The 26147-nt window shown below is 43.1% G+C and overlaps 2 protein-coding genes across 3 annotated transcripts in view; one reads left to right on the top strand and one right to left on the bottom strand.

The window, feature by feature from the left end:
• Positions 1 to 468: 468 nt before the first annotated feature.
• LOC134449072 (protein CutA homolog) lies at positions 469 to 8950 on the bottom strand. Its single transcript, XM_063198844.1, has 7 exons — positions 8868 to 8950; positions 8492 to 8569; positions 4154 to 4302; positions 3567 to 3626; positions 2580 to 2625; positions 1591 to 1640; positions 469 to 912 (listed from the first exon to the last, which is right to left on the bottom strand). The coding sequence occupies exons 2-7, from the start codon at positions 8546 to 8548 to the stop codon at positions 813 to 815; spliced, it is 462 nt and encodes a 153-aa protein (XP_063054914.1). The 5' UTR covers positions 8549 to 8569; positions 8868 to 8950; the 3' UTR covers positions 469 to 812.
• A 174-nt stretch (positions 8951 to 9124) lies between these two features.
• Positions 9125 to 26147, top strand: part of eif3d (eukaryotic translation initiation factor 3, subunit D) — a 28541-nt gene continuing 11518 nt past the window's right edge. The window contains exons 1-7 of one of the 2 annotated variants that reach the window (XM_063198832.1): positions 9125 to 9236; positions 10092 to 10217; positions 10847 to 10892; positions 12951 to 13087; positions 13502 to 13587; positions 15745 to 15817; positions 19821 to 19936. In XM_063198832.1, the coding sequence (XP_063054902.1) occupies positions 10095 to 10217; positions 10847 to 10892; positions 12951 to 13087; positions 13502 to 13587; positions 15745 to 15817; positions 19821 to 19936 (581 nt within the window). In that variant the 5' untranslated portion in view covers positions 9125 to 9236; positions 10092 to 10094. Of the gene's footprint in view, positions 9237 to 10091; positions 10218 to 10846; positions 10893 to 12950; positions 13088 to 13501; positions 13588 to 15744; positions 15818 to 19814; positions 19937 to 26147 lie in introns of both variants that reach the window. The other variant, XM_063198825.1, reaches the window with a different exon arrangement.

The raw sequence follows: 26147 nt of genomic DNA, 5'->3' as shown, positions 1-26147 counted from the left end.
AACTTGAAATGCACTCAGAGAGTGCAGACCTCCGCCAAGGACGCTGTTTCATAGAACATTTGACTAAGTTATTTACACTAAGTCGTTCTGCTTTCTTTTTGTGGAGTTAGAAACTGGAATGTCAAAATTCGCCCTATCATGCAATGGTGAAGAATCTTTAAAACATTTCTCGATCCGGATGGTGATTCGGATCACCAACAAAATTTAATCACTTGTTCCTTTTGTCATTTCCAACAACTCCAAATCCGTGCATAATTTCTTCAGTTCCTGCTGACAAACAGACAAACAAACAGACAGACAGACAAACCAACGCAACCAAAAACATAACCTCCTTGACAGAGGTAATGACTGATGAAGGAAACAATCCTGAAAAAAAAATCTGTAAAATGTCTCTCCCTTGTGGCTCAACCTACACATCACATTTGATGTATAGTGGCACTATTGGGTTATTGACCAATCACAAATCTATGCAGGGGGTTCATGATGGTTTATTGGCAATAATGCAGAATTGCACAGGGGAATTACACCTGCAGTTTTAATCAGAACAAGGGGCTGTTACAACACCATAGCAGTATTGATTCATCAGTATTTAATTTCACATCAGTGTTTTTTCCCAACAAAGAAAAAAATATATAGGCCTACACAAGGGTCACTGCTATGTCTCTTCAGGAATTGCATCCAACCTTGAAGGTTGTAAAAAAAAGATCAAACAAATGAGTGCTTCCATGTACTTTCATGAGGGGTGTCAAACATTGTCGGTTGATGTTTCTTTTTTATGTGTGTATTTAAGTGTCCAAGTCAAAAAAGGCTTCTTATTCTGGCACGATGTCACCAATCCACTTCAGGTAGGGAGGGTTTCCCTGGTCAATAGGCAGACTGATGACCTCAGCTACTTCATAAGGATGGTTCGACCTGCACGCAACACAGAGAGACCCAGATGAATGGAAGAGGGGAGGGTTTTCCCTACAGGAAGAGCATACTTAATACAGAGGCATGCCTTAAACACAAGGCCAACTGAAGAGTTGAAAAATGCAAAATTCTCTAAGACCGTTTTCAGGCCACCCAGAACAGTGATGGTGTCCATTCCAGCACCAATTACTATTCGGAATGAAAGTGCAGACCACCCGTATTCATACCGGGCTCTGAACTTTGCTGAATGTGAACATGCTGAAGTCCACGTTGTCATCAAGGTTCACAGAAAAAAAATTAAAAACTTTTTTTTTTGGTTTCTATCACAAAAAGGAACTTTCCGGTTCCCGAACGCTCAGACTTGCGGCATGAACACAGTTGCAGGAACAGGCGCCACCACGGTTCTCTGCCAGCCTGAATGGGCCTTTAGTGTACCTGTGATGAGTTTACAAAAAAATTGACTGCCTTTCTTTGAATTCAGATTACTGATTTAGAAAAAAAACGCAGTCTATCTTGTTTTGTTTGGACTTGACTTGTCAGTACTTGATAGCAATAAACAAGTGGCTTTTTCACTGAAATTACTTGAGGAAAAATATTATTTAAAAATGTTTTTTTCTTTTGTCTTTTCTAGGGTTTGCATCTGAACTCTTCCAACTCTTCAACTTCAAGCAGGTCTCTTACCTGACATAGTCTGCCAGCTCTGACACTTTGGACGTCCTTGTCTTGATCATCTGTGGGCGATACAGCAATATGGTCACTTGAGTGCCACTTGAGGGCAATTGCTGCTTTATCCAATTATTAAAATGTCACAGCTTGACTGCCCATGGAAGGGCGCTCACAACTTTGAATGGCTTCTACTTCAATTGGTCTGGCACTTAATAATTGAACAAGAAAAATTACATGACAATCCTTTGACTGCCTCTGCAGCCATAATTTTTGAACTGATTACATTACATTTGTGTGTTGTTTATATTCTGGTGTTACATTAGAATTAGAGAAAACTTCAGTAAAATGCATTTCTTAGGAACCTTGGAGTCATAGGGCCAACACACGCACGCACGCACGCGCACAAACACCAGCTAACATTATGCGCCGGTGCAAAACGAAACACGTTCTCTGAATATTTAACACCTAACACGTGTTACATGCAATGTCAATGGGGGGAGTTCAGGGTTTAAGTATTTACTGACTAAGTTAGCAGTGCAGTAAACACATACAGTATATAGCTAGATAATGAACAACGGAAAAAAGATAAGGAACGTGTCATTCGTGTCGTTTCACACACGTTGCTTGCATTATAGCAGTCATGGGTAAGTGGTTAGGGCGTCAGACTTGTAGCCCAGAGGTTGCCGGTTCGACTCCCGACCCGCCAGGTTGGTGGGGGGAGTAATTAACCAGTGCTTTCCCCCATCCTCCTCCATGACTGAGGTACCCTGAGCATGGTACCGTCTCGCTGCACTGCTCTCTTGGGGCGCCATTTGGGGCTGCCCCCTTGCATGGGTGAGGCATAAATGCAATTTCGTTGTGTGCTGTGGAGTGCTGTGCCACAATGACAATGGAAGTTGGGAGTTTCCTAGATGGGCTTTTTGACTTTCACGCTTTCATTCGTGTCATTTCACAAACATTGCTTTCATTAACTATGCAAGACCCCTTGACTAAAATAATCTTACCAGCAGAACTTCACTGTCCTCTTCAATCTTCCCCTGCCACTCGTATCTGTATGGATAGAAGAGGTGATCGTGTTATCTTTCAACAGATGCTCCATAGTAATTAGAATCAATCATCTGGAAATGAAAGTCCATTGTCTAAGTGCTGTTTGATTTTTTTTTTTTTTAATGTAAAACAGTTCAAACTCGACATCAAAGACTTGATTCTGGTGCCAGGAAAAACAGGCAGTAGGCCTAACGCTTTTCTCATCTTCAACAGACACATCTGGCTTCAAAGCTCAATCCATAGATCAAGGGCATACAATATTAGTTCTTATACCATGATTGTTGATTGATGTTGAGTGTTGATTGATGTCATTTACTGATGTACTTGATGTACTGTACATCACATACACAAAAAGTATTGTTGATTGAGGTTGACTACTTTTCAGGCTGCACCAAAGGTGCTCTGCTCGGCTCTTTTCTGAGTGATGGTTCACAGCTGACTGAGGATCTCTTTTTCCACTCTTGTCATACAAAAAATAACACAACGAATGAAATTAGTAAGGGGCAGCCATAGCCTAGTAAAATAGCCCCACCCGCAAGCGGCCAAAATTATTGTTTGCCTACAAGTGGGTCATTGCCTCGGACAATGCCCCAATGCCCTGAATCTGGCAGACCAATCACAACGCAGGATACTTGTTTTGATTTGTTTTGAATCTCTGGATATCCATCAACAATCTCTCGATGCGTCATTCATTGGGGCCAGACTAAATTACACATTTAATCTCACATTTAGTCTGGTTTATCAGGGTAGGGCAGCCATGAAAATGGCATAATGTGAGGACAGTGTGTGTACCTTGCTCTTCCTCCTGGTTGCATGCCAATTACCTTTGCCACCACAGTGCCTTTGCCCCACCCTTATGTCCTATTGTTATGTCTTGGTAATAATTCATATTTACAATAAATAATGTAAAATAGCACATTTCAATGAAAGTGGGAGTAACTTACACTGATGTGATCTGTGGCACTATGTTGACACAGGCAGCTAACTTCTTCTGCACAATGCCACTGTAAAAAGATAACAAAACAGGTAAGTAATCAAGACGTACAATTATGACCCATGAGCCATATAAAAAAAATATGTATTTAAAAAAAGCTAGATGAAGATGTATGGCAACTACTCTTAACCCAGCACACAAGAGGGAGATTGTTGATTGAAAGTTTTATGATTATCTAAACAAGACTTCTCAGGGTTGTAAATGCTCCTGACATGTACCAAAATGTGCATTCTATCCAACACAGTCATCTTGACTCTTTTATGTAAATTTAGGAGGTTTTTTTTGGATTTGTGGTAGTTTTATCTGTAGCCTAAAGCACTTTGAGTCAACTGTGGTTGGTATAAATTTGCTTAAGATGGATTTTGTGCTGTGAGGAGGAGCAACATGCTAAGCAGCCAATCATGTGAGCACATCTTTTGATCAGAAGCTGCAGAGGTACCCTCAGCTGTGCACACACAGACCCAATATTTGCATGCAAGAAACCTCTATATACATGAATCTTGATTGATTGAGCAGATAACCCATTATCATGCTTACCGAGCCAGCTCTTTGGCCACAGTGTCATTGGGACACGTGACGAAGGCTGCGGAGTGCGTGCCCGACGAGTAGGTTTCCGATGCCATGGAGAACGCCCTCAATCCCACTGTCCTCAACAGAGGAAGCATAAACCCACTCAGCAACACTGTCTGATAGAGAACAAAAATAATCACAAGATAAACTGTCTGAGGGGAAAAATAAACAGATATAAAAAAGACCCCATTAAAATAGAGGCATAAAACACAAGCTATTCTCATTATTATAGAATATGTCAGATGTTTTGCTGTTCATGCGACATTAGTTGTGTGAAGAAGGCATGCAACACTGTAGCCTATGCAAGAGCCATCAGGGTTACAAGTACAACATCGGTATGCATGTTTGACACACTCTGTGACACTCAACAAAAATTGCAGATCTGTTTCAGACTTGGGCATTAAAAGGTATTATTATATGGTTGTGACGTCATCGGTCGAATGCTCCATTCATTTCAACGGGGCTCCCCAACGTTCGCACGTCTGTTATTTTTCGATAACGGACGGGTTGGTCTATAACAGACCGCTGTCAATGGCAACAAGACTTTTCACTGCTAAAGCGACTTTTCAACAAGATTCTAATCAGCTGCTGTGATAGACAACACCTGTTGTCCTGGCTACCTAGCTGTTGCCTAGCGGTGTTCCACAACGGCACTGTTTTGTTTTGCGCAGTAACAATCTTTTGACATTAAAAACTATAGTAGACTTCACATTAAATAGGCCTAAAGAAATGTCCCCGCCATGTGTGAATCATTTAAGAATATCCATATAATAAGCGGGTTAACTTTCGGCGAGTCGGTCGCTTTGTGGAATAGCAGCACTTCAGAGAGAACAAGACCCCTCCGCTCCGCGTCGGGGTCTAAAGATTCTCTCTGTCGTGCTGCTATTCCACGGTAGCGACCTTCTCGCCGAACGTTAACCCTTACATAAGTCTCTTTTCCATTGGGTTCCGCGTTCCGGTGCGGGCTTTATAAATATTCATGAAACTTGACGGGGGGTCGATGGTGCTGTCTCGCACGCATTTCCATACAACAGGACTAGAACTGGGCCGTATGATCAGCTGCTGCAACTAGCCGCGACAACACCGTGTTTTCACGCCATGGTGAATCTAAGCCCTAATCTAAACAATATGACCTATGTAGGACTAAATATAACCAGCGATCTCCTTCTCTTAGACCCATAGACATGTGTTTGGGCTTGTTCGAAAGCTGCGAATCTTAGCTTTTCACAGGTTTTTACGGAACGTTTTTATGTTCTTTCAATCCAAAGTTATATAACTTTAAGCGGCCGCTGTTTCAAGTGAAAAAATAGCGCTTTCCAACCATTTTTTTTACCTCGTCATTTTGTTTTCCAACAGACAGCGATCTCCTTAACCTAGACCTACAGACATGTGTTAGGGCTTGTTCAAAAGCTGAGATTCTTAGCTTTTTACAGGTTTTTACGGCACGTGTTTATGTTCTTTCAATCCAAAGTTATATAACTTTAAGCGGTCGCTGTTTCAAGTGAAAAAATAGCGCTTTCCAACCACTTTTTTTTACCTCGTCATTTTGTTTTCCAACAGACAGCGATCTCCTTAACCTAGACCTACAGACATGTGTTAGGGCTTGTTCAAAAGCCGAGATTCTTAGCTTTTTACAGGTTTTTACGGCACGTGTTTATGTTCTTTAAATCCAAAGTTATTTAACTTTAAGCGGTCGCCACTTCAAGTAAACAATGGCGTTGTTCTCCAGCCGGATAGAGAGGAAATATTTTTTGTCATGGCTGTGTTCTTTGTTCCCTCGAATAAACCACAGTTGTCTTTTTCATTCGAAATGTTCATTTTTACATTTAATTTGATAACAGCAAATTTGCCATCCCTCTGCAGGTTCGTATATGAAGATATGTGCAATGAAAAGGGCTACTTTAGTGTGCCCTATTTTGCATGGTGGTAAAAAAAACGACTTCTCACAAGGAGGAGGCGTGGAGCTTTGGAAATAGCGTGATTTTAAAATAATAGCCTAATAGGCTATATACAGTGCCCTCCATTATTATTGGCACCCCTGGTTGAGATGTGTTTTTTAGCTTCCAATTACTATTATTTTTCTCTAAATAATATGGGACCTTAATGGAAAAAAGAGAAAAATCCAACCTTCAATACAAGTGCATTTATTCAGTGGGGAAAAAATCCCACATAAAGAAATAATTATTTGACATCAAATAATGTGTGTCACAATTATTAGCACCCCTGTTGTTAATATTTTGTACAACCCCCTTTTGCCAACTAAACAGCACCTAATCTTCTCCTATAATGTTTCACAAGATGGGAAAAGACAGAAAGAGGGATCTTCAGCCATTCCTCTTTGCAGAATCTCTCTAAATCATCCAGAGACCTGGGTCCTCTCCTCTGTACTCTCCTCTTCAGCTCACCCCACATGTTCTCAATGGGGTTGAGGTCTGGGGACTGAGATGGCCATGGGAGGAGCTTGATTTTGTGTCTGGTGAACCATTTCTGTGTAGATTTGGCCATATGTTTAGGGTCATTGTCTTTCTGAAAGACCCAGTGACGACCCATCTTCAGCTTTCGGGCAGAGGGCAACAGATTTTGATTTAAAATGTCCTGGTATTTCAAAGCATTCATGATGCCATGCACCCTAACAAGCTTCCCAGGGCCTTTGGAAGCGAAACAGCCCCACAGCATCACTGACCCACCCCCATACTTCACAGTGGGTATGAGGTGCTTTTCAGCATGCGCATCTTTCGTGGCACGCCAGACCCACTTAGAGTGTTTGTTGCCAAAAAGCTCAATCTTGGTCTCATCTGACCAAAGCACACGGTCCCAGTTGAAGCCCCAATACCGCTTGGCGAACTCCAGACGTTTGCGTTTATGATTGTGGGTGAGGAAAGGTTTTCTCCGTGCATGCCTCCCAAACAGCTTGTTGGCGTGTAGACAGCGCCTGATGGTTGATTTGGAGACTTTGTGACCCCAGGATGCTACCATTTGTTGTAATTCTGTAACAGTGAGCTTTGGAGATCTTTTGATTTCTCTTACCATCCTCCTCACTGTGCGTGGTGGCAAAATAAACTTGGGTCCTCGTCCAGGCTTGTTTACCACTGTTCCAGTTGTTTTGAACTTCTTAATTATTCCTCTCACAGTAGATATGGGCAGCTGCAGTTGAGTGGCAATCTTCTTGTAGCCTCTGCCTGACCTGTGAAGGTCGACGCACATCTGCCTCACTTGTATGCTGTGTTCCTTTGTCTTTCCCATGTTTAAGAATGGATAAGAGAAATGGCCTCGGTGTCACATCATATTTATACCCCAGGGAAGCAGGAAGTGATGAATTACTAATTAAATGTTCCTACATACTCTGGAAAACTTTGTAAACTACTGTAGAAATGACAGAAATGCTTCAATTATATTTATTTCCAGGGAATTGTTAAGGGTGCCAATAATTTGGAACAGGTGATTTAATGAAAAACAATTATTTTTTAGTCAGGGATTTTTTTTTTTTTCCTACAATTCATTTGAGTTGAAGGTTACATTTTCCTAAAATTTTCAGAGTGACAGTATTCTTCTGCAATAAAAACTGAATTTATTTTAAGGCTTTTAACACATCTCAACCAGGGGTGCCAATAATTATGGAGGGCACTGTAACTCCTTGGCCAAGGACTGGAGTTAGGCTACTTTAAAGAACATGATAATTGCTTCAGCAAATTTTCTCTGTCTACTGTAACTGCCGACAGAAAAGCGATGTTGATTTTTAAAGTGCGTGGGTGGGGATAGGTGTTTGCACGCCGGTAAATCCTAACACAGGCAACATGTAGCCTAGTGGAACTCAGCTCCGCACGCCTCGAACCACGTCTTTCGCGATTCTATAATCGCCCCTGTTTGAGCCCTGTTTGAGCTGATGATGGGTGTGTATGGGTGGAGTAAATGCAAAAAGAAAACGAAACCACGCCCCAGCAGTGCGCAGCCCCGTTCTAACAGGGCTAGTCGAAAAGGGACTGCCCTCCTAGTGACGCAACACGTTCAGCGAAGAGATTTGACCGTCGATGATAATGGGGTCCTCATTAGGTTTGGGACCCTTTCAGGTGACTTTGCCCAAGGCCTGGCTTCAGTTGTCAGCGGCCATGGATAGCTTGTTGCCATATGGGGGTCCCTTCCCTCTCTGGCGGGCTGCCAACCACTTCACTTCATTTATCTAATGCTCAATTATTTGATTGCGCCTCTATCGCCAGGCCCGTCCATCTGAGCAAATTATATACAGGCGCTCTATGGCATGTGTCAGGTGAAGTGTGCGAAGTGTTATAATAATCAGACACAACTTACCACAACGACGGCTTTCAAAGTTCCACCCTGCAGACCCTCGACAAGCCCAAAGAGCATTGCCTGTGACAGCAACGTACACTGTGATAGAGAGAGGATGCAAACCATAAAGACAGGCGATAACCTTTTACTCAAGCCATTTGCTAAACAAGACCAATGTGACAGAAACCAGCTAACTTTTGCTAGTTGAATTGCTCATGCCCCTACTGGGCAGGGCAATTTTGGAATCTGGTTGGGTGTGTACCTATTTAGCGACAAAAAATACCAAATATTGCCACTTATGGTCTGATTGTGCAAGCCAGTGTTTCTCCTCGATTAAAGAGCAATATGCATAACACAGAATTCCACTACTGAATGTTGGTTATAGTATATAGCTCACCTGTTCAGCAGTCCAACACAAGCTAGGCTGGACAGCAGTGGACGGATTGTCGTAAAGTGTTGTCGCACTGGTGAGCGTGTAAACAAAGAAGACATATTCACTACATGAAGAGGTATATTTACTATAGCTAGATAGCTAATCAATAATTGATTTAATTGTTCTATCGTTTATTAAGAACCCCAATCTAATCTGAAACAATACAAGAAAATCGCATAAAAGTTATTGTCGTAAAGCAGCTCCAATAACAAACCGGAAGTCTCAAACCCAGTTTACGGCTATCATCCTGTCCTTCTTCCGCCGGCGAAACCGGGATTTGTGGAGCAAGTTGGAGGGCAGACGTACTTTTTAATCACCTTCCATCCTTCACGGGTTCGTTTAATGTCCATATTTAATCACTTTTGCGGTTGAAGTCAACATGCATCACTTTGGTTTCATGAGATTATTTTACAGATGGAAGCAATGGGAGTGTGTAATTGAGAGGGGGCTCAAGACTAGCTTCAGCTACCAGTAGCATTAGCTTTCTATTCATCTCTTAGCAAGCCCGTCCCTGTTGGGTGTAATTTCCAGTATTATTGCTTGTAATTATTGTGTTATTGACGTTTAGTGAATGCAGCAATCACCTTCGGCTGGCGGCCTCTGTGGTGTATGAGCATCATTGGGTCATTGAATTATATGCTGAGAGACTTGCTAACTGGTCAATGAAGTATGAAACGGTGCCCCGTCACCTTACTTGCGCTACGATGTCGGTATTGAAATGTAACTAACTACGGCAATGACTGTCAAAAATCAGTAATCAGTACTGTCATTCTAGTAGGTATCACACTCTGGCTAGTTTATCCGTTCTGGGAGGCATCACTGTCTGCGAAGTGCCAGCTGTCAAAAACTGAACGCCAGTTCTACTCCCAGCAGATGGTACAGCATCCGCTCCATCTGAACTGAAATGACTCCACAAAATACATGATCATGAAACACTAGTTCTATGATGACAAGCCCACTGCGCAATCTGACGTACGCTACAAATGCATACCGCTTGACGACAGCAGTGTTAAGCTATATCTGAGTTCTTAACAGTGTTTCAGATGGTCTACTATGTAACATCTAACTGTCAGTGACCACTGTCTTCCCTCGCTGTCCTAGTGACCTGAACTGGGCATGACACGCTTTGCTGAAGTGGACTTAGCGAGTTGTTTTACTGTTTTTTCTTGCTGTGTATCCTTCTTGCAGGCCATGGCCAAGTTCTTAGCCCCCGTGATCCAGGACAACCCCTCGGGATGGGGTCCCTGTGCAGTTCCAGAGAAGTTCAAAGATATGCCCTACCAGCCCTTCAGCAAAGGAGACCGCCTGGGCAAGGTAACATTCACAAGGATGTCTTGTCTGCAGTCACCACTCCTTCTTTTTTTTTGTTAAATACGGTTATGTAGAAAATGTTTTGAATGTACTTTGTGTGTTGGGGTGTGAGATCTGCCCATGGCTGCGGTGTGCGGCGTGTGTAATATACAGTATTGTGCAACAATGTGTGCATTGTCTTGAGTATTATTTATGTATGCTACAAGACGCCTTAAAGGGACACTGTGTGAGATTTTTAGTTGTTTATTTCCAGAATTCATGCTGCCCATTCACTAATGTTACCCTTTTCATGAATACTTACCACCACCATCAAATTCTAAGTATTCATTATGACTGGAAAAATTGCACTTTTCATACATGAAAAGAGGGATCTTCTCCATGGTCCGCCATTTTGAATTTCCAGAAATAGCCATTTTACCTGCAAAAATGACTGTTCTTGGAACATAGTAGAAAATATTTGTTTATTACTTAGTAAACTTTCATGTAAAGGTCAAATTTGGCAATAGGCAGCCAAATTTCAATGAGCAGCATAGTTGCAGTACCTTTTTTGACAATTTCCTGTACAGTGTACCTTTTCATTTCCGCAGGGATTAACAAGTGTTACTCTATTCTACTCAACTTGTTCACATTAGGTTGCTGACTGGACTGGTGCTACCTACCAGGACAAGAGATACACGAGTGAGTATCCTTTCTCACATACTTTACTGAAGCCTTGATTTGAATGTATGCACTTGCCTCTCCAAAATAAGATTGTTATTCATGCCCCAATGTGAGAGACGCTGGCCTTTTTTCTGGTCATTAAGCGTGGCAAAGAATGTACCGGTACCAGTAGTGATGTATGGTTAAGATTAGAGGTGCACCGAAATGAAAATTTGTGGCCGAAACCGAAACCGAAAAATAATTAATCACTTGGCCGAATACCGAAACCGAAACCGAATATTACAGTTCAGTCAAAAGTGATCAAAAGTTAGGTTTTTCACTATTTTTGAATATTGCTGAAATCTATGGTTTACATTATGTGCACGAATATTCGAATGTTCGAATATTCGTTTTCCTTTCGAATTTAGAATAGTCCTGTCGAATAAAAAAAATCCAGCCAGTAAAAAAAAAAATCTAAGTTGGCCTCCCTTGCAGTGTTAAGTGACAAATAAAGTACTGCAGGGTTAGGCCTACATTAAATTAACCTAGTAGCTCCCCTGTATTCTAATTTCTCTGGTAGGTCTAGATACCATGCTCATCTTTCATTTCCAACTCGTAAGGCGAGTGTGTCTGAAAGCGTCCCGCCCCCCGCCGACACGACACACACACAGCCAGGGAGAAGAGACGCATCTCGTGCATTTCGGGAATGGGCATTGGGCATTCATAAATAAATCGTTGACACTGTAAATCTGCAATTGGTGATGGTTTTGTAAACATGGACTGTCATCTGTAACTGTTCGGGAATAATGTCACATCAATTTGCGTCTGATTTGGCCAGCGTAAACTTCTGCAAGGTAAGCTACTTGTAGCTGTCAGTCAGTGTCAACAATGGCAGGTTATTTCAATATCTCTAACGCTAATAATGATAAGCTAACAAGCGAAGTAAACTAGCTGAGCACTCTTAGCTGAGGCGATTTTATCTGGCTTACTACACTATAATCTGCAACTATTTGGGGGTCGTTTCATATGGCGTTGCTTCGGATTTGTAAAACAAACTTTGTAAAAGCCACCCCCTGTAGCCGTGCGAATCGGGATACTGTCTGTCAACAATGTCAATTGCTAACTAGTTCTAATGCAGCCCAACTAGCGAACAACTGTTCAGTGGGGTTTACTTTGCCGTGCCACGAGAATGGAAGGAGGGGAAGGGAATGATAAATATTTCTCGTCACGGACGCACAGACTCCTCTTCCAGTGAACGTGCTGCTGGACGTTCAGAGGTGTACACTCGACAGCATTTTCTAGCTATTGCTCCCCCCTGGTGCTGTAGATGGAAGGCCACTGTAAATAAGTATTGAACTCTTTATGATACGTCGGTGGAATTTAGGCTACACGTTTCAAGGGATGACAGTGGAAGTCCCTCAGTTAGCAAACGCACGTCTTTTTTTTCCGATTTTCGAATAACATTCCAATAGTGGCCATCGAATTTCGAATAGGCTAGTTTTGGCAGAAATGCACATCCAAATGTTTTGACATGTTTTGGAAAGAAAATAAATGTGTAGGCCTATTTGATGTCTTCAAATGTTAGAGTAGAACTGATTTACTGAATTAGTTTAATTAATGCCCATTTTCAAGTCATTTCCTATTCAGCCTCCGATTCGGCCGCTCAATTGGCTTTCGGCCGAAAACCGAGTGTCTTTTTTTGCGTTTTCAGACGAATATTTTATGCGTCGGAATTTTCTGTGCACCTCTAGTTAAGATGTCCCTCCGTAGGTTAAATGCTAAATGGCCTTCATTTGCACAGAGCCTTTCCACTACTTTGAGCACTAATTGTACCTCACATTCACCCATTCTCTCCCTCATTCACACACCAGTGGCAGTAGCTGCCACGCAGGGTACCACCCTGCCACCAAGAGCAATTTGGGGTAAAGTATCTTGCTCAAGGACATATCGATGGGGTCAGGCAGGGTTGGGCTTGAACCTGCAACCTTCTGGTTGCCGAACATGCTCCTCTACCACCTGAAACACGCCATGGGTGATTTTTCATGTGTTTGAAGTGTCCATAGATGCATAAATAACCTGCTGTGTCCGTGTGTCTAGATAAGTACTCGTCCCAGTTCGGAGGGGGCAGCCAGTATGCCTACTTCCACGAGGAGGACGAGGCCAGCTTCCAGCTGGTGGACACGGCCAAGACCCAGAAGACAGCCTACCAGAGGAACCGCCTCAGGTTTGCACAGGTAAGGACGTCAACACTACAACTTGGACCACTCGGTACCATTTTTTTTTTTACTCCAGGACACCACTGACTTGCACTAGTTCCACTATGCACCTTATATCCAGAGTACCAAGGGTGGAAACATTATTATTTAGGTAGCAGCAGCTAGTGCTAAATAATTCAAAGCGATAAGGGCAGCCTTGTAGGAACTGGAACTAGCAGTCAGGAAATGCTGTGGGTGAATGGAAAATGGTTTTATGAAATGTTTTTCTGTGTGTATTATGATGGAGGTGGGCCATGCTATAAATATTGGTTTGCATTTCGCACTGCTATCAATTGGTCAAAATGTGTACGTGTTCCCTCTCTGGACTGTGGGATATCAGTGGTCCCACTGTGGTAGTAATGCTTTTTTTGTTTGTGACTTTGCGTCCAACAGAGGAATCTGCGCAGGGACAAGGACCGCAGGAACATTGCTCAGTTCAACATGCAGACTCTTCCCAAGAGTGCCAAGCAAAAGGAGAGGTGAGTGACGAAAGAATTTCCTCTAACGATATTCTCCAGGTGGGGCATGGGGAGAGTTATATCAAAGAATCGTGTAGGAGAGAAAGATACTTCAGGCTCGTTCCTTTCCGGTATCCATGTGATGTCGGGTGAACGCCCCTTTAGGAGACCTTCAGTTAGGAGACCTTCGGAGTCTTGAGGTTGAGAATAAATGGAGTTCCCTTGGTGCTGTAGATTGCAGTAGCACATAAGCCTGTCACGATATACGATAAGTCAATAAATCGGACGATAACTTTTTACAAGAACGATCACTTTTCTGGCCCCGATAAGTAACGATAAGTTATTTGCGTGATGTTTTGTTTTCCCTCTCTCCCTTTCTCTACCGTAGCCATAAGACTACTGATGACGCGTTATAGGCCAACGCAGCGCAATGACGCTTAAATGTTGGTGTAATTTTAAGTTCCAGTGCAGTTCTGATTGGAAAAAAGTGCATTGATCTGGCTACTTGCGTCTTTGAAATAGAACGCTGGTGTTCCCGCGCGTCGCTTATAAGCCTCGACAAAGAATCAGCGCTAGACTAGGAGCGCAATATTCTTCCAGTCTCAATCAGCGCATCTGCAACGTTCCTCAGAGAGGGGAATGAACAGCTCCAACACGGAGGCAAATGTTCATTTTGAAACATGCGCAGCAACCCAATATCCACGACGAAGACGTGTTTGTGCAAACATGAAATAGTGGTGCCGTCGCGACAAACTTGCTCTGAGGCTGTTATTTTAAACCTCGCCGAGTTTCCACATATTATTTCAATGCGCCTCCTATCCCGACGTTCGTTGTCTGTTCTTTTTGTGATTTTCGCTATATTTCTTGTTTATTTAGACCTAACAATATGAGTAGGCAGTCCGCAAGCAAATCATGAAGATAAGATTTGTGGATTTAAATCTTTCACACCAGGAGAATGTGAACGGTTGAGCGCGCTACAGGGGAAACAGAGGCATGGCGACTCATAACTCATAAGAATCAATGTATGGGCGTTCATAAAGGACTTTAAAGTGCGCAGAATTGCAACTTGTTCCGGTCGAGGGTATCGGAGAGAGAGAGAGAGAGAGAGAGAGAGAGAGAGAGAGAGAGAGAGAGCTGAAACTTGTGCATCTGTTCATGCTCTTTTGCTTTTTGCTGATGTTGAAATGCCTTTAACAGGGCTGATTTGGGTTTTGACTGACAATTAGCTAGTAACAACGTGCATTTGTTTGAAATAAGCTGTCTAAGTAATAATTTGTGAATTAACAATACCCCACCAGTAGGTTATTTTACATCACACCATGGATAGGCCTATAAGCCATTCAGTGTGCTTGAGAAAGATAAATAACAGAAAATGTTAAAGAAAGACTATATAACTTACCTTCATAATAAATACAAAAAAGCCTATTTAGAGCCTATTGTGCTCCATGAGGATGTATTTAAAAACATATATCCCCCGCCGTGATGCTTTAAAAATATGAAGGGGTGTAGTCACATTTTTATTGCATTTTTACGTCATTATATTGTTTGACACATTTCTTCTTGGAGCAGGCGTCAATCTTAATTATTTAAACCTCTGAGTCTGCTGGCCCAAATGTTACATTCAATGTTTCAAGGAGGCCTCACCTTGCATAGCAGTGTTTTTTATTGCACATTATATTGTTTGAAAATGGCGAGAGAGACAATATTATCGATTATCGCGATAATTTCTTGTTATCGTTATCGTCTGGCAAAAATTGTTATCGTGACAGGCCTAGTAGCACACTTCTTGTGCAAACAGCACAAAAAGAGAAGGAGGAGGAGTGGACAACGGCCCCTTAGGAGACCGAATTTGAGCACACTCCTTTGCATTGGATGGGCAGAGTTTGCGATATCTTTCTCTCCTATAGGATTCTTTGGTTATATACTGACCGATTCTAGACAACAAATGGTGCATGAATCGTTTCCAAAGCTGATTAAAGTGGTTCATAAGCGTAAATGGATGGAGAATAATTATGACACTTCTGAATTCACTTTTGGACCATCACCACCCTATGCAAGTTTTCCAAAGCAAATCCCAACTTTTAGTCTGTGTGAGGCACAAGAGTGAGGCGTATTGCTGAAAAGGCGTATTGTGTACCTTTTAAGTATTTTGTCTGACTTGTGTGTCCTATCTTACAGAGACCGCATGCGTCTCCAGAAGAAGTTCCAGAAGCAGTTTGGCAATCGCCAGAAGTGGGACCAGAAGTCACAGGTGAGGAATGCACCCTTGGCTCTCTCACTTGCTTTCTGTCTCTCTCTCTCTCACTGTCTTGCTCTGTCTGTCTCTCTCTCTCTCTTTTCCTCTCTCTCTCTCTCTCTCTCTCTCTCTCTCTCTCTCTCTCTCTCTCTCTCCCTCTTTCCCTCTCTCTACCCCTGCCTGTCTGCAGCCTTTTGAACTTTAAACTCTTGTTGAACTCAAATAGTCTGAATGTACACCTTGAAGCGCCTTTTCCACTCAGCAAAATTAGATTTGCCTGGCACCCGTGCTTCGCATATCAGAATGTTATTGGCCAGCCTTTCCCCTGGCACTGTACGTGTACATTTTGCCGTCCGTGAATTAGATTATGGTCTGGAGTCAACATCAGCGCTAGCCCGTTATCAGCGTGGCTGTTTGGCCATTGGAAATCGCATTGTAACTGACAGCGTTGCGTTGCATGGTTAGTTAATGTATTTAGCAACTATGGTTTTTGAGAAATATTCCTGATACAGATGTATGATGCTCCATTTAACCGTAAACTCCTTGAGAATAGGCCTGTCACGATAACAATTTTTGCCAGACGATAACGATAACAAGAAATTATTGCGATAATCGATAATATTGTCTCTCTCGCCATTTTCAAACAATATAATGTGCAATAAAAAACACTGCTATGCAAGGTGCGGCCTCCTTCTTGAAACATTGAATTTAACATTTGGGCCAGCAGACTCAGAGGTTTAAATAATTAAGATTGACGCCTGCTCCAAGAAGAAATGTGTCAAACAATATAATGACGTAAAAATGCAATAAAAATGTGACTACACCTCTTCACATTTTTAAAGCATCACGGCGGGGGATATATATATGTTTTTAAATACATCCTCATAGAGCACAATAGGCTCTAAATAGGCTTTTTTGTATTTATTATTAGGGTAAGTTATATAGTCTTTCTTTAACATTTTCTGTTATTTATCTTTCTCAAGCACACTGAATGGCTTATAGGCCTATCCATGGTGTGATGTAAAATAACCTACTGGTGGGGTATTGTTAATTCACAAATTATTACTTAGACAGCTTATTTCAAACAAATGCACGTTGTTACTTGTCAGTCAAAACCCAAATCAGCCCTGTTAAAGGCATTTCAACATCAGCAAAAAGCAAAAGAGCATGAACGCACAAGTTCCAGGTGCAGGCAGCTCTCTCTCTCTCTCTCTCTCTCCGATACCCTTGACTGGAACAAGTTGCAATTCTGCGCACTTTAAAGTCCTTTATGAACGCCCATACATTGATTCTTATGAGTTATGAGTCGCCATTCCTATGTTTCCCCTGTAGCGCGCTCAACCGTTCACATTCTCCTGGTGTGACAGATTTAAATCCACAAATCTTATCTTCATGATTTGCTTGCGGACTGCCTACTCATATTGTTAGGTCTAAATAAAGAAGAAATATAGCTGCAAGCAGCAATGCGGGGCCAAGCAGTAAACTTGCCAGAGCCGCCACGGCAACAGAAGGAACTGCAGCGCCCCCTTTGGTCCAAATCTCGCCAATGTTGGTGTGCATTCCTTGGACGAGAGTGTGATCACGTAAACCAAGTTTAGTTTGAATCCGTTGAAGAGCTGCCGAGATATGAGCTCACTTCCTGTTACCTGTTGGTGGCGCTAGAGAGCTTGGGGTCTGGATTTTTTTGTGGGAGGTCATGGGATGGACTAGAATGTGTGCAAAAAATCCTAACAGAAATTGACTAACGGTTGCTGAGCTATGACCTCACTTCCTGTTTTGCCACCTTTATGACAATTTTGATTGGCTGTCACCGGCAAACGACAAGAGGTGTTCAAAATTCTTTCCTCTCCCCCCTCCCTCTCCCTCCCTCCCTCCCTTCTTCCCTCTCTGTCCCTCTCCCTCTCCCTCTCCCTCTCCCCCTCCCCCCTCCCTCTCCCTCTCCCTCTGTCTGTCTGTGTGTGTGTGAGGAGGGGGTGGGGGGTGGGGTGCAGGGGCTGGGGCAGTGGGGCTTGACCCCCTGCCGAGAATGGTGTCAGTGAACGTGCGCACGGGGAGCAGAGGAGACAGAGAGATGAGAAAAAATCCCTCCATTCTTTCCACAATTTTGAATGGCTGCTGTGAGCTGATAGTTTTTTCAATCGTACGAAAATCCATACCTGGGTGAACATGATGTGAGGATGACCTGTGTACCAATATTTTGAAAATTGGGAGTACGGTTCAAAAGATACAGGCAAAAATGTAGCTAAAATTATGACCTGCTGGTGGCGCTACAGAGTTTGAGCTGGGGATTCGATTTTTTTTGTGGTAGGTCATGGGATGGACTACTATGTGTGTACAAAATCCCAGCCTAATTCAACAAACGGTTGCTGAGATATGACCTCACTTCCTGTTTTGCCACGTTTACGACAATTTTGATTGGCTCTCACGGCTAAACGATAAAAGATATCCAATATTCCTGAAGACCCCATGTGTAGCTCAGTACAGAGATACTATATACCGAATTTCGGGTGAATTGGTCAAAAATTGCCGAAAAAATAGCATTTTTATTGAATTTTACAAAATACAAAATGGCGGGAAAACTATCCTGGCGGAAAATGACGTCATAGGGTGGGTTGGATTCGTCTTGGCCCAAGGATTCCAGGGATACCAAGTTTATGAAAATCGGCCCAGCGGTTCAAAAGTTACAAGCAGAAATGTACCTGCAACTTTGACCTGTTGGTGGCGCTAGAGCGTTGGGGCTGGGGACCTATAAATTGCTGTGGGTAATGCTGAGTCGGGCCCGAATGTGTGTGCCGATTTACAGCATTTTCCTACGTACGGTTCTATGGGCTGCCATAGACTTGCAGAGGGAGAGGAATGGTGACTAGAGAATAATAATAATGAAGAAAACCTACTAACTCTATAGGGGCCTTCGCCAGCTTCGCTGCTTGGCCCCTAAATATAGCGAAAATCACAAAAAGAACAGACAACGAACGTCTGGGTAGGAGGCGCATTGAAATAATAGTGGAAACTCTGAGAGGTTTAAAATAACAGCCTCAGAGCAAGTTTGTCGCGACGGCACCACTATTTCATGTTTGCACAAACACGTCTTCGTCGTGGATATTGGGTAGCTGCGCATGTTTCAAAATGAACATTTGCCTCCGTGTTGGAGCTGTTCATTCCCCTCTCTGAGGAACGTTGCAGATGCGCTGACTGAGACTGGAAGAATATTGCGCTCCTAGTCTCTAGCGCTGACTCTTTGTCAAGGCTTATAAGCGACGCGCGGGAACACCAGCGTTCTATTTCAAAGACGCAAGTAGCCAGATCAATGCACTTTTTTCCAACCAGAACTGCACTGAAACTTAAAATTACACCAACATTTAAGCGCCATTGCGCTGCGTTGGCCTATAACGCGCCATCAGTAGTCTTACGGCTACGGTAGAGAAAGGGAGAGAGGGAAAACAAAACACCACGCAAATAACTTATCGTTACTTATCGGGGCCAGAAAAGTGATCGTTCTTGTAAAAAGTTATCGTCCGATTTATTGACTTATCGTTTATCGTGACAGGCTTACTTGAGAACCCAGGTTGTATCAACGTGCCACTTTTTTGTACACAGCAGATAAGAGTTTTGTCCTCAAATGAAATTTAGCCGGGCCGTTTAGCTGCCCTTACGCATAGCATGACATAACAAATCGCATTGAACTGCATGCATGCAGATGTGAAACCGATCAAACATATTGCACACAGCTGCGTTGCATACAGACATGAAATATATTGGAAAATGATGCACAAGAATGAGCCTGTGTCATCTGCCTCTGTGTCCCTGCCTGTGCGACTTCCTTTGCCCGTGTGAGACTACTCGGTAGAGAAAATAGCATTCGAATATCAACTACATTTCAAAAAACCTAAAGCTAAACTAGCTTTCTAATTTGTCAAACTAGCTTTTTTTAGTCCTTAGTCCACAGCCCGTTGCAGTATGTGCCGTCCCCCTTTCCTTTCGCGTGTGACTTCCTCTGCCTGTTTGGCGGTAGGCGCAGCTGAAGCCAAGGGACAGCTCGGTGGAGGTCCGCAGCGACTGGGAGGTGAAGGAGGAGATGGACTTCCCCCGCCTCATGAAGATGAGATACATGGAGGTGGCTGACCCTACTGACATGTGAGTCGTAAGCTATAAAGCCTGTGTTTGTGTGCTTGTGTGCATGCGTTCTGAAACCATCATCATGTGATGTCAGGGCAGTGCTTTAAGTGGGGAAAAAAGAGGTGCCGGAACCCTAATCGTCCGAAAATACCATCCAAAAAGATGTGCAGGAACCCTGATTTTCCGACAGTACAAAACACATTTTTGTAGGCCTATTGCCTGTACACATTTTGAAAAACTTGTTTTGAACTTACAAAATGCGGCGCACAAGAAAAGTTCTGCCGGAACGCTGATGAAAATTATGAAGAAGGGGAACTGGGTATCTCTGAGTCCCCCCCACTTCAAGCACTGTGTCTGGGTGTATGTGAGACTTTGAGTTTGTGTTCTGCGTCGTTTGTTTCAGGATATTTGCTTCATACAAATCATTTTTATTGACTAGTGTTGCCGTGGTGTCCCAGGCCTAAGAAAAATAAGAGTTTGGTTCCGGTTGGTTGTCAGGTTTGGTCATGGGTCGGTCGGATTTTTTTTTTTTTTCCTTTTTTTTTAAATGTCCGACCCACCCAACACCCCATATGCGCCAGATTTCGTCATAAACTTTGTTGAACAATGCCAAGGACGATAGTGGAGTGTGGCCTGCTAAAGCTACAATGAAATATAGGCTAATAAGAATTAATGAGCCAAGATACTGACCGTCACCGAAATGAGGATATGATCATACAGCCTACCGTTTCTGGCAATACCTGTCCAGCTGCCAGTTGCCTGACACTGCTATTTTAGCTGCTGTTGGCTATGTCCCGTTATCTTTTTTTTTAATTCCTTTCCATCATCGGTTGTACACCATATTTTCCTTGGGATGAAGGTTCTGGCTTGGAAACATTCTATTTACACACTTTTTGTTTTACGCGAGGATGTAGACCCCTGAGGCGATATGAATGTGATCGAGGGGCAACATCGTCATTGCCATTAAATCATTATTGTAGGCAACTGTAGTAGTCCTAGGTCTTCATCGAACAGTCGTATTTGTGGCGACATCATCGTTAATTTCCATTTCATTATTTGGAGGAGGTGCGGAGAGTGAGACCGTGACAGATGCCCTGCTGCTGCGCGATGGTGGAGGGACAAGCAGAGAGAGGGCCAGAAAATAACGGGCTCGGGCCAATGGACTTCTTGGTTAACAAGGCCTTGTGGTAAATACAAGAATGAAGTGAAACTTGGGCAAAACATTTCCCTTCTCTCGTATTAACTTATTTTACAATTACAAGGTATTGATACAGTGCTACTTTAGAATTGCTGTAACAAGTTATGCATCTCGTCCAACATGCAGCGTGACTGAATGGAAGCCCTTTTCTAATACGACGAGACAATATCAATACATTCAAAAATAGTGGATACTCATAATGTTTTCTGTGTGATGCATTTCGAGGCAGGTGGTCAGGCTGTGTCCGTGTCGGGTGTTGAGGTAAGGCGATTGACTGGCATTTTCGCCAGGTTCCCAAACTACATCGCAGTCTGCAAGAACGCTGTGAGGCAAGTTATTTAAAAACTTACGAGCTACAACGACTACCAATTAGCATGTTGTAGCATAATAATTAGCCAACAACGTGACCGATAGGTGCGCTGCGCAACTCTGCAGTGACATTTGGGGTTTTCTAATATCAAGCCGGGCGGCACTTGTGGCGCGCGCTTATGTTGCTCCTATGTGGATAGTCATGCGATGCAAATTCAGTAACTTGCAGGCAGGTAGAAAGTGAGAGATGGCGAGTTATGGGAATGAAGAAACGTGTTGTGTCTTGTCTATATGAACAACCCTCCAAAAAACATCGATATTTTTTTGAGGATTCCAAAAACTCAAAAAAAAATATTTTGGGTCGCACAAAAAATGATAGGGTCGGTCGGCAACCGGAACCAAAACATTATTTTTTTTAGGCCCCATTACCTGAGAGCCTGTGTACCCATGTAGGGTAACTGAATTCTGCCAGCCGTTTACTCAATATATAGGGATGCACCGATGCCACTTTTTTGAAAACCGCTACAAGTACGAGTACATTAATGTGTGTACTTGCCGATACCAAGTGCCGATACCAAGTGCCGATACCTTTTACCACCAACATACAATGAAAATAAATGCATGACCTTGGTTTTTTTGAGCCTGTGATATTTTTATTTTCCATTGCCATGTAGATTTAATTGTTAGTAAATGTATGAGGTGGCACTTTTTTCCATGCTGCTTTCAAGTCCACAGAACGTGACAAGATTTTGCATTGTTTTGTGTAATAGCGGTATCGTTCCTGGTATCGGCAAGTGCTTGACGAGTACGAGGATAATGGGCAGTATCGGGTGCCGATACCAATACCAGTATCGGTATCGGTGCATCCCTATCAATATACCTTGCAGGGCTCCAGACTAACTTTTTGCACTGGTTGCACTGGTGCGCCTAAAAAAATGTTTTAGGCGCACCAGCACAAAATTTAGGTGCACCCAAATGTTTTCACCACCCCATACACACACGCACCTCAGCTTTAAAAAAATAAAAAATAAAAATAATAACAATAGCAATAATAATAGAATAATCATCATCATCATCATCATCATCATCATCATCATCATCATCATCTTTTAAAAGACCTGGAGCCTTTCATGTGCTATAGGCTAGTCTTCCAAATGTGCTCCTTATAAAAGACATGACAGTAGGCTACCTAACTAACACATCTTGGTTACAAGCAGTTTGGCTGGTAGAAAAGACCAAATTAGTTGCCTTTTAGTCAATATGTGTTTGACTAGTAAGATCAACATACCAGCACACAGCACAAGCGCAGAGTTACAATATGAAGATAGATAGATGGATGGATGGATAGATTTTTTTTAACAAACCCTGCTAAAAAATGTCATGATTTTTAAAATCATTAGACACAAATAGCCTAGCCTATGTTTACAGTGGAATCTGAGGTGAATTGGGTTTTGTCTATTTCCCCGCTTTTGAGCGCTCGCCCTCTGCATAATGATTGTGGTATCTTAGCAAGCGCTACGAACAGACACGACAGCACTAGTGCGCTCGCTCGCTCACTCTCTCCCCCTCTCTCTCTCTCTCTCTCTCTCTCTCTCCCCGTCCCTCGTGCTGTCTCGAGGTGCATGAACGATGCCTTGCCGATTGATAGCTGATAGGCAGTAGGCCTATGTAGCCTGCCCTAGTCGCTATCAAAAAACTCTCACAGAAGTCCCGACAGACTAGCGCGTCACCTGTTGTTTGGCCAGCTCTGCACGCGGCTAAAACGGGCAATTATCCGCAGCCTTCTGCGTTTTTGTGTGGCAATGTTTAATATCCGCTCAAGCCATTTAGTTTTTCCCCGTGATTGTGACTCTCTCGTGTTTAAAATATCCTCAAGTCATTTTGCTGTTTTTACCGTAACTCTCTCGTCCGTTGCAAAACTCGCCTGGTTGAGAACACAAAACTCGCTGGCACATGTGAACTTGGATAGTTGAGTGAAGTCGAACATTCTATTCTGAAACGTCGGGCTGCCTGTGAACGAGAAAGGGGGAGAAAGCTACCGGTAGTTCAGCGGAGTTGAAGGAATGACCGCATCGACACGCTTTACTGTGTGATGATGGGCCACTACTGTAGAGTGACTATTAATTTTATGTCCATTAAAACGGTTGTTTGGTAATTGATTTTGTTCTACTGATGGCTGGTCGCACCGGTGCGCCTAAAAATATTTTTTAGGCGCACCATTGAAAAAAATGGGCGCATATGCGACCAAATTGGTCGCACTCTGGAGCCCTGCCTTGGCATAATTGATGGCAATGCAATGTGATTCATGGAAACTTAAATCAGGACAGTGTCCTCGTCCTTGCACAATGTCCACCCTCATGTCAAAGTTACTACAGAATCAATTGCTGCACATCTATTATCAATTGTGGCAGGTAGCAGGCTTCTCTCAGGTTTTTTTTATTAATTTTGAGGGTGCTGGCCCAAATAAAACGGTTAAATTCAAACAGAAAGGGGCGCACCTTGCATCAGAACTGGGGGTTTTTTTGTGCGCAGACGCGTTTTGTTGCACACTGAGGAAGGCACACGCCGAAACGTGTCTGCACTAGGGTTTAATCCCGGGACCCGGGATTCCCGGGAAATCTGATCAAAACAATTTCCCGTTTCCCGGGAAAGCCATGACGGGAAACCGGGAAAAAAATTAAGTGCGTGTCTATTTGTTGTCCTAGCAACAGTAAGCAACAGTGCAATCTAGCAGCGGTAACACCAGAGACGGTTTAGAATAGGGAATCTTTGGTAACACTTCAGGCTCACTTAAGCAGCAGCAGTAGCTACAGGACCTTTTCAGCAATGTCTGGTTCTGCTGCCAGTTTTGCCTGGAGGCATTTTCTGAAATTGGACAATGACAGTGCGAAATGCACTTTGCGTGAGCGAATTATAATAGTAAGGTCGCCAAATTCCGCCCACTTCACTGATCACTTCACTGAAAACGTGATAAAACCACTCTTTCAAATACTATTTAATTATGCTCTCGTATATTTTTGGATAGCGGCAACTGTGTAGATGAGGTAATGATCAATATTAGTTAACATTGGTAGTCCTTTCTATCGTAATTTGGCGATAACGTCCAGCATGTCCAAAATCTAGCTTCAGCACAATTCTCTGGCGAAGGGACTCACTAGTTTAGGCGCAAGAACAGCCCTCTCGGGCGACACAGCGTCAAACTAGTGAGTCCCTCTGGCGAAAGGCTCCCAATTCCGCCCGCTTGATTTCAGGTCACGTCTGTATTTCCGTTACTGTTTATTATTCCTTCATGCTGTTGTGTTGATTTGGTTCACACGTGTAGTCCTGGCTTTACCGATGCAGGAACTGTGGAAACGGCTGAATAGGCTACTTTTGGTCCTAAAGTGAAACAGGGAAGCGGCCAGGGCGAGTTTATAGCCAGAATGTCGTCGTGAAATTAAAGTTCCATCTGCCGTTACGACACCCTTCATTGCAATGCTGTTTATGGCCGTTTGACTCGGTTTTAAATGTCATCACTGTTTCAAATATTAAGCATACAAACTCCGTATCATGTCGATATCCATTCCTGACTTAAACAGTGGATACATAATTAACTAGTAGGCCTATATAGGCTATAAGTAGGCGGGCGGAATTGGGAGACGGGCAGGCGACTTGGTGTCACCGTCACCAACAATCCGCCCGTCATTGATAAGCGCTGCATGCTGCGCACAGGCTATCATCTTACACTTCATTATTATTGTGTTGGTGGATAGTAGAGCTTTATCTTAATTCTTTTCTCCCAGTAATACAAACAGTAACAACTTGATACAAATGCCAGTTTGGAAGGAACAGTTGAATTATAGCCCCTACATGACTAGATCAAAAAATGGGAGGAGAAAAAAAAAAAAATACTCTGGATTTCCCGGGAAATGGGTCGTCCTATCCCGGGATTTGATTCATGCCATTTTCGGGAAAAATATTAAACCCTAGTCTGCACCAAAAAAAAAGTTTGCGTCCCTTTCTCATCAATTAGAAGAACTGTGATGACTGGTCCACTGCGCAAGCTGATGTGCATGCAAAAGCACAGTCACTTGAAGACAACAGTGCTGAACTAATAGTCTGAGTCCTTTACACCGTCAAGGCAAATGGACCTTTCTTTGGTGGAAAAAAAAATGAGACAACAGGTTGTGATGCAGCCGGTGTGTAAATTGGCTTTTGCAAGAAGTCTGATCCCTTGTTTTTTTCTCGAAGTGGCCAATATCCTCGTCATTTGAAATTATTGTATTACAATAAACATGGTGGCAAAGCGCTGGCTGGCTGTGTTGCCAAAGGAGGAGGGAGATTAGCTCAGGAGGGCTCCTGTCCAAATGAAACTCTTTGAGAGCAGCTGTCCAGACAGTGAACAGATTGCAGCTCTGATGGAGTTTCCATCATTTTTTTTCCCCTGGTTAATCTGGATTTCCTGTTGCTCTTCTCCTCCATTTCCCCCCCCTCTTTCCTCTTCTCATCTTCTTTCCTCTTCTCCTCGCCATCCTCCTTATTCATAAACCTCTGCTCCTTTCCTTCTCCCATCTTCTTTTTTTCTCCATCCTCCCCTTCCTCTTTTCTCATCTCCATTCTCATCTTCTCCTCGTCACCATTTCCATCCTCTTTCCTCTCCCCTCCATCCTTTTCTTCTCCTCTCCTCCACCGTCCTCATCCTCTTCATCCTCTCCTCACCTCTCCTTCCTATATTCTGTCCTC

The sequence above is a fragment of the Engraulis encrasicolus genome, chromosome 1 (assembly GCF_034702125.1).
Source record: "Engraulis encrasicolus isolate BLACKSEA-1 chromosome 1, IST_EnEncr_1.0, whole genome shotgun sequence".
Lineage (NCBI taxonomy): Eukaryota > Metazoa > Chordata > Actinopteri > Clupeiformes > Engraulidae > Engraulis > Engraulis encrasicolus.
Note: the sequence above shows the minus strand (reverse complement) of the source record. Positions and strands in the feature narration are given on the sequence as shown.

Bases quoted from the DNA above. Each gene is read 5' to 3' on its own strand.
- LOC134449072 (XM_063198844.1), bottom strand. From the start codon at position 8,548: ATGCTCTTTGGGCTTGTCGAGGGTCTGCAGGGTGGAACTTTGAAAGCC. The intron at 4,303-8,491 runs GTAAGTTGTGTC...GTTCTCTATCAG, and splicing joins CTTTGAAAGCCGTCGTTGTG to ACAGTGTTGCTGAGTGGGTT. The intron at 2,626-3,566 runs GTAAGTTACTCC...CTATCCATACAG, and splicing joins GTGCCACAGATCACATCAGT to ATACGAGTGGCAGGGGAAGA.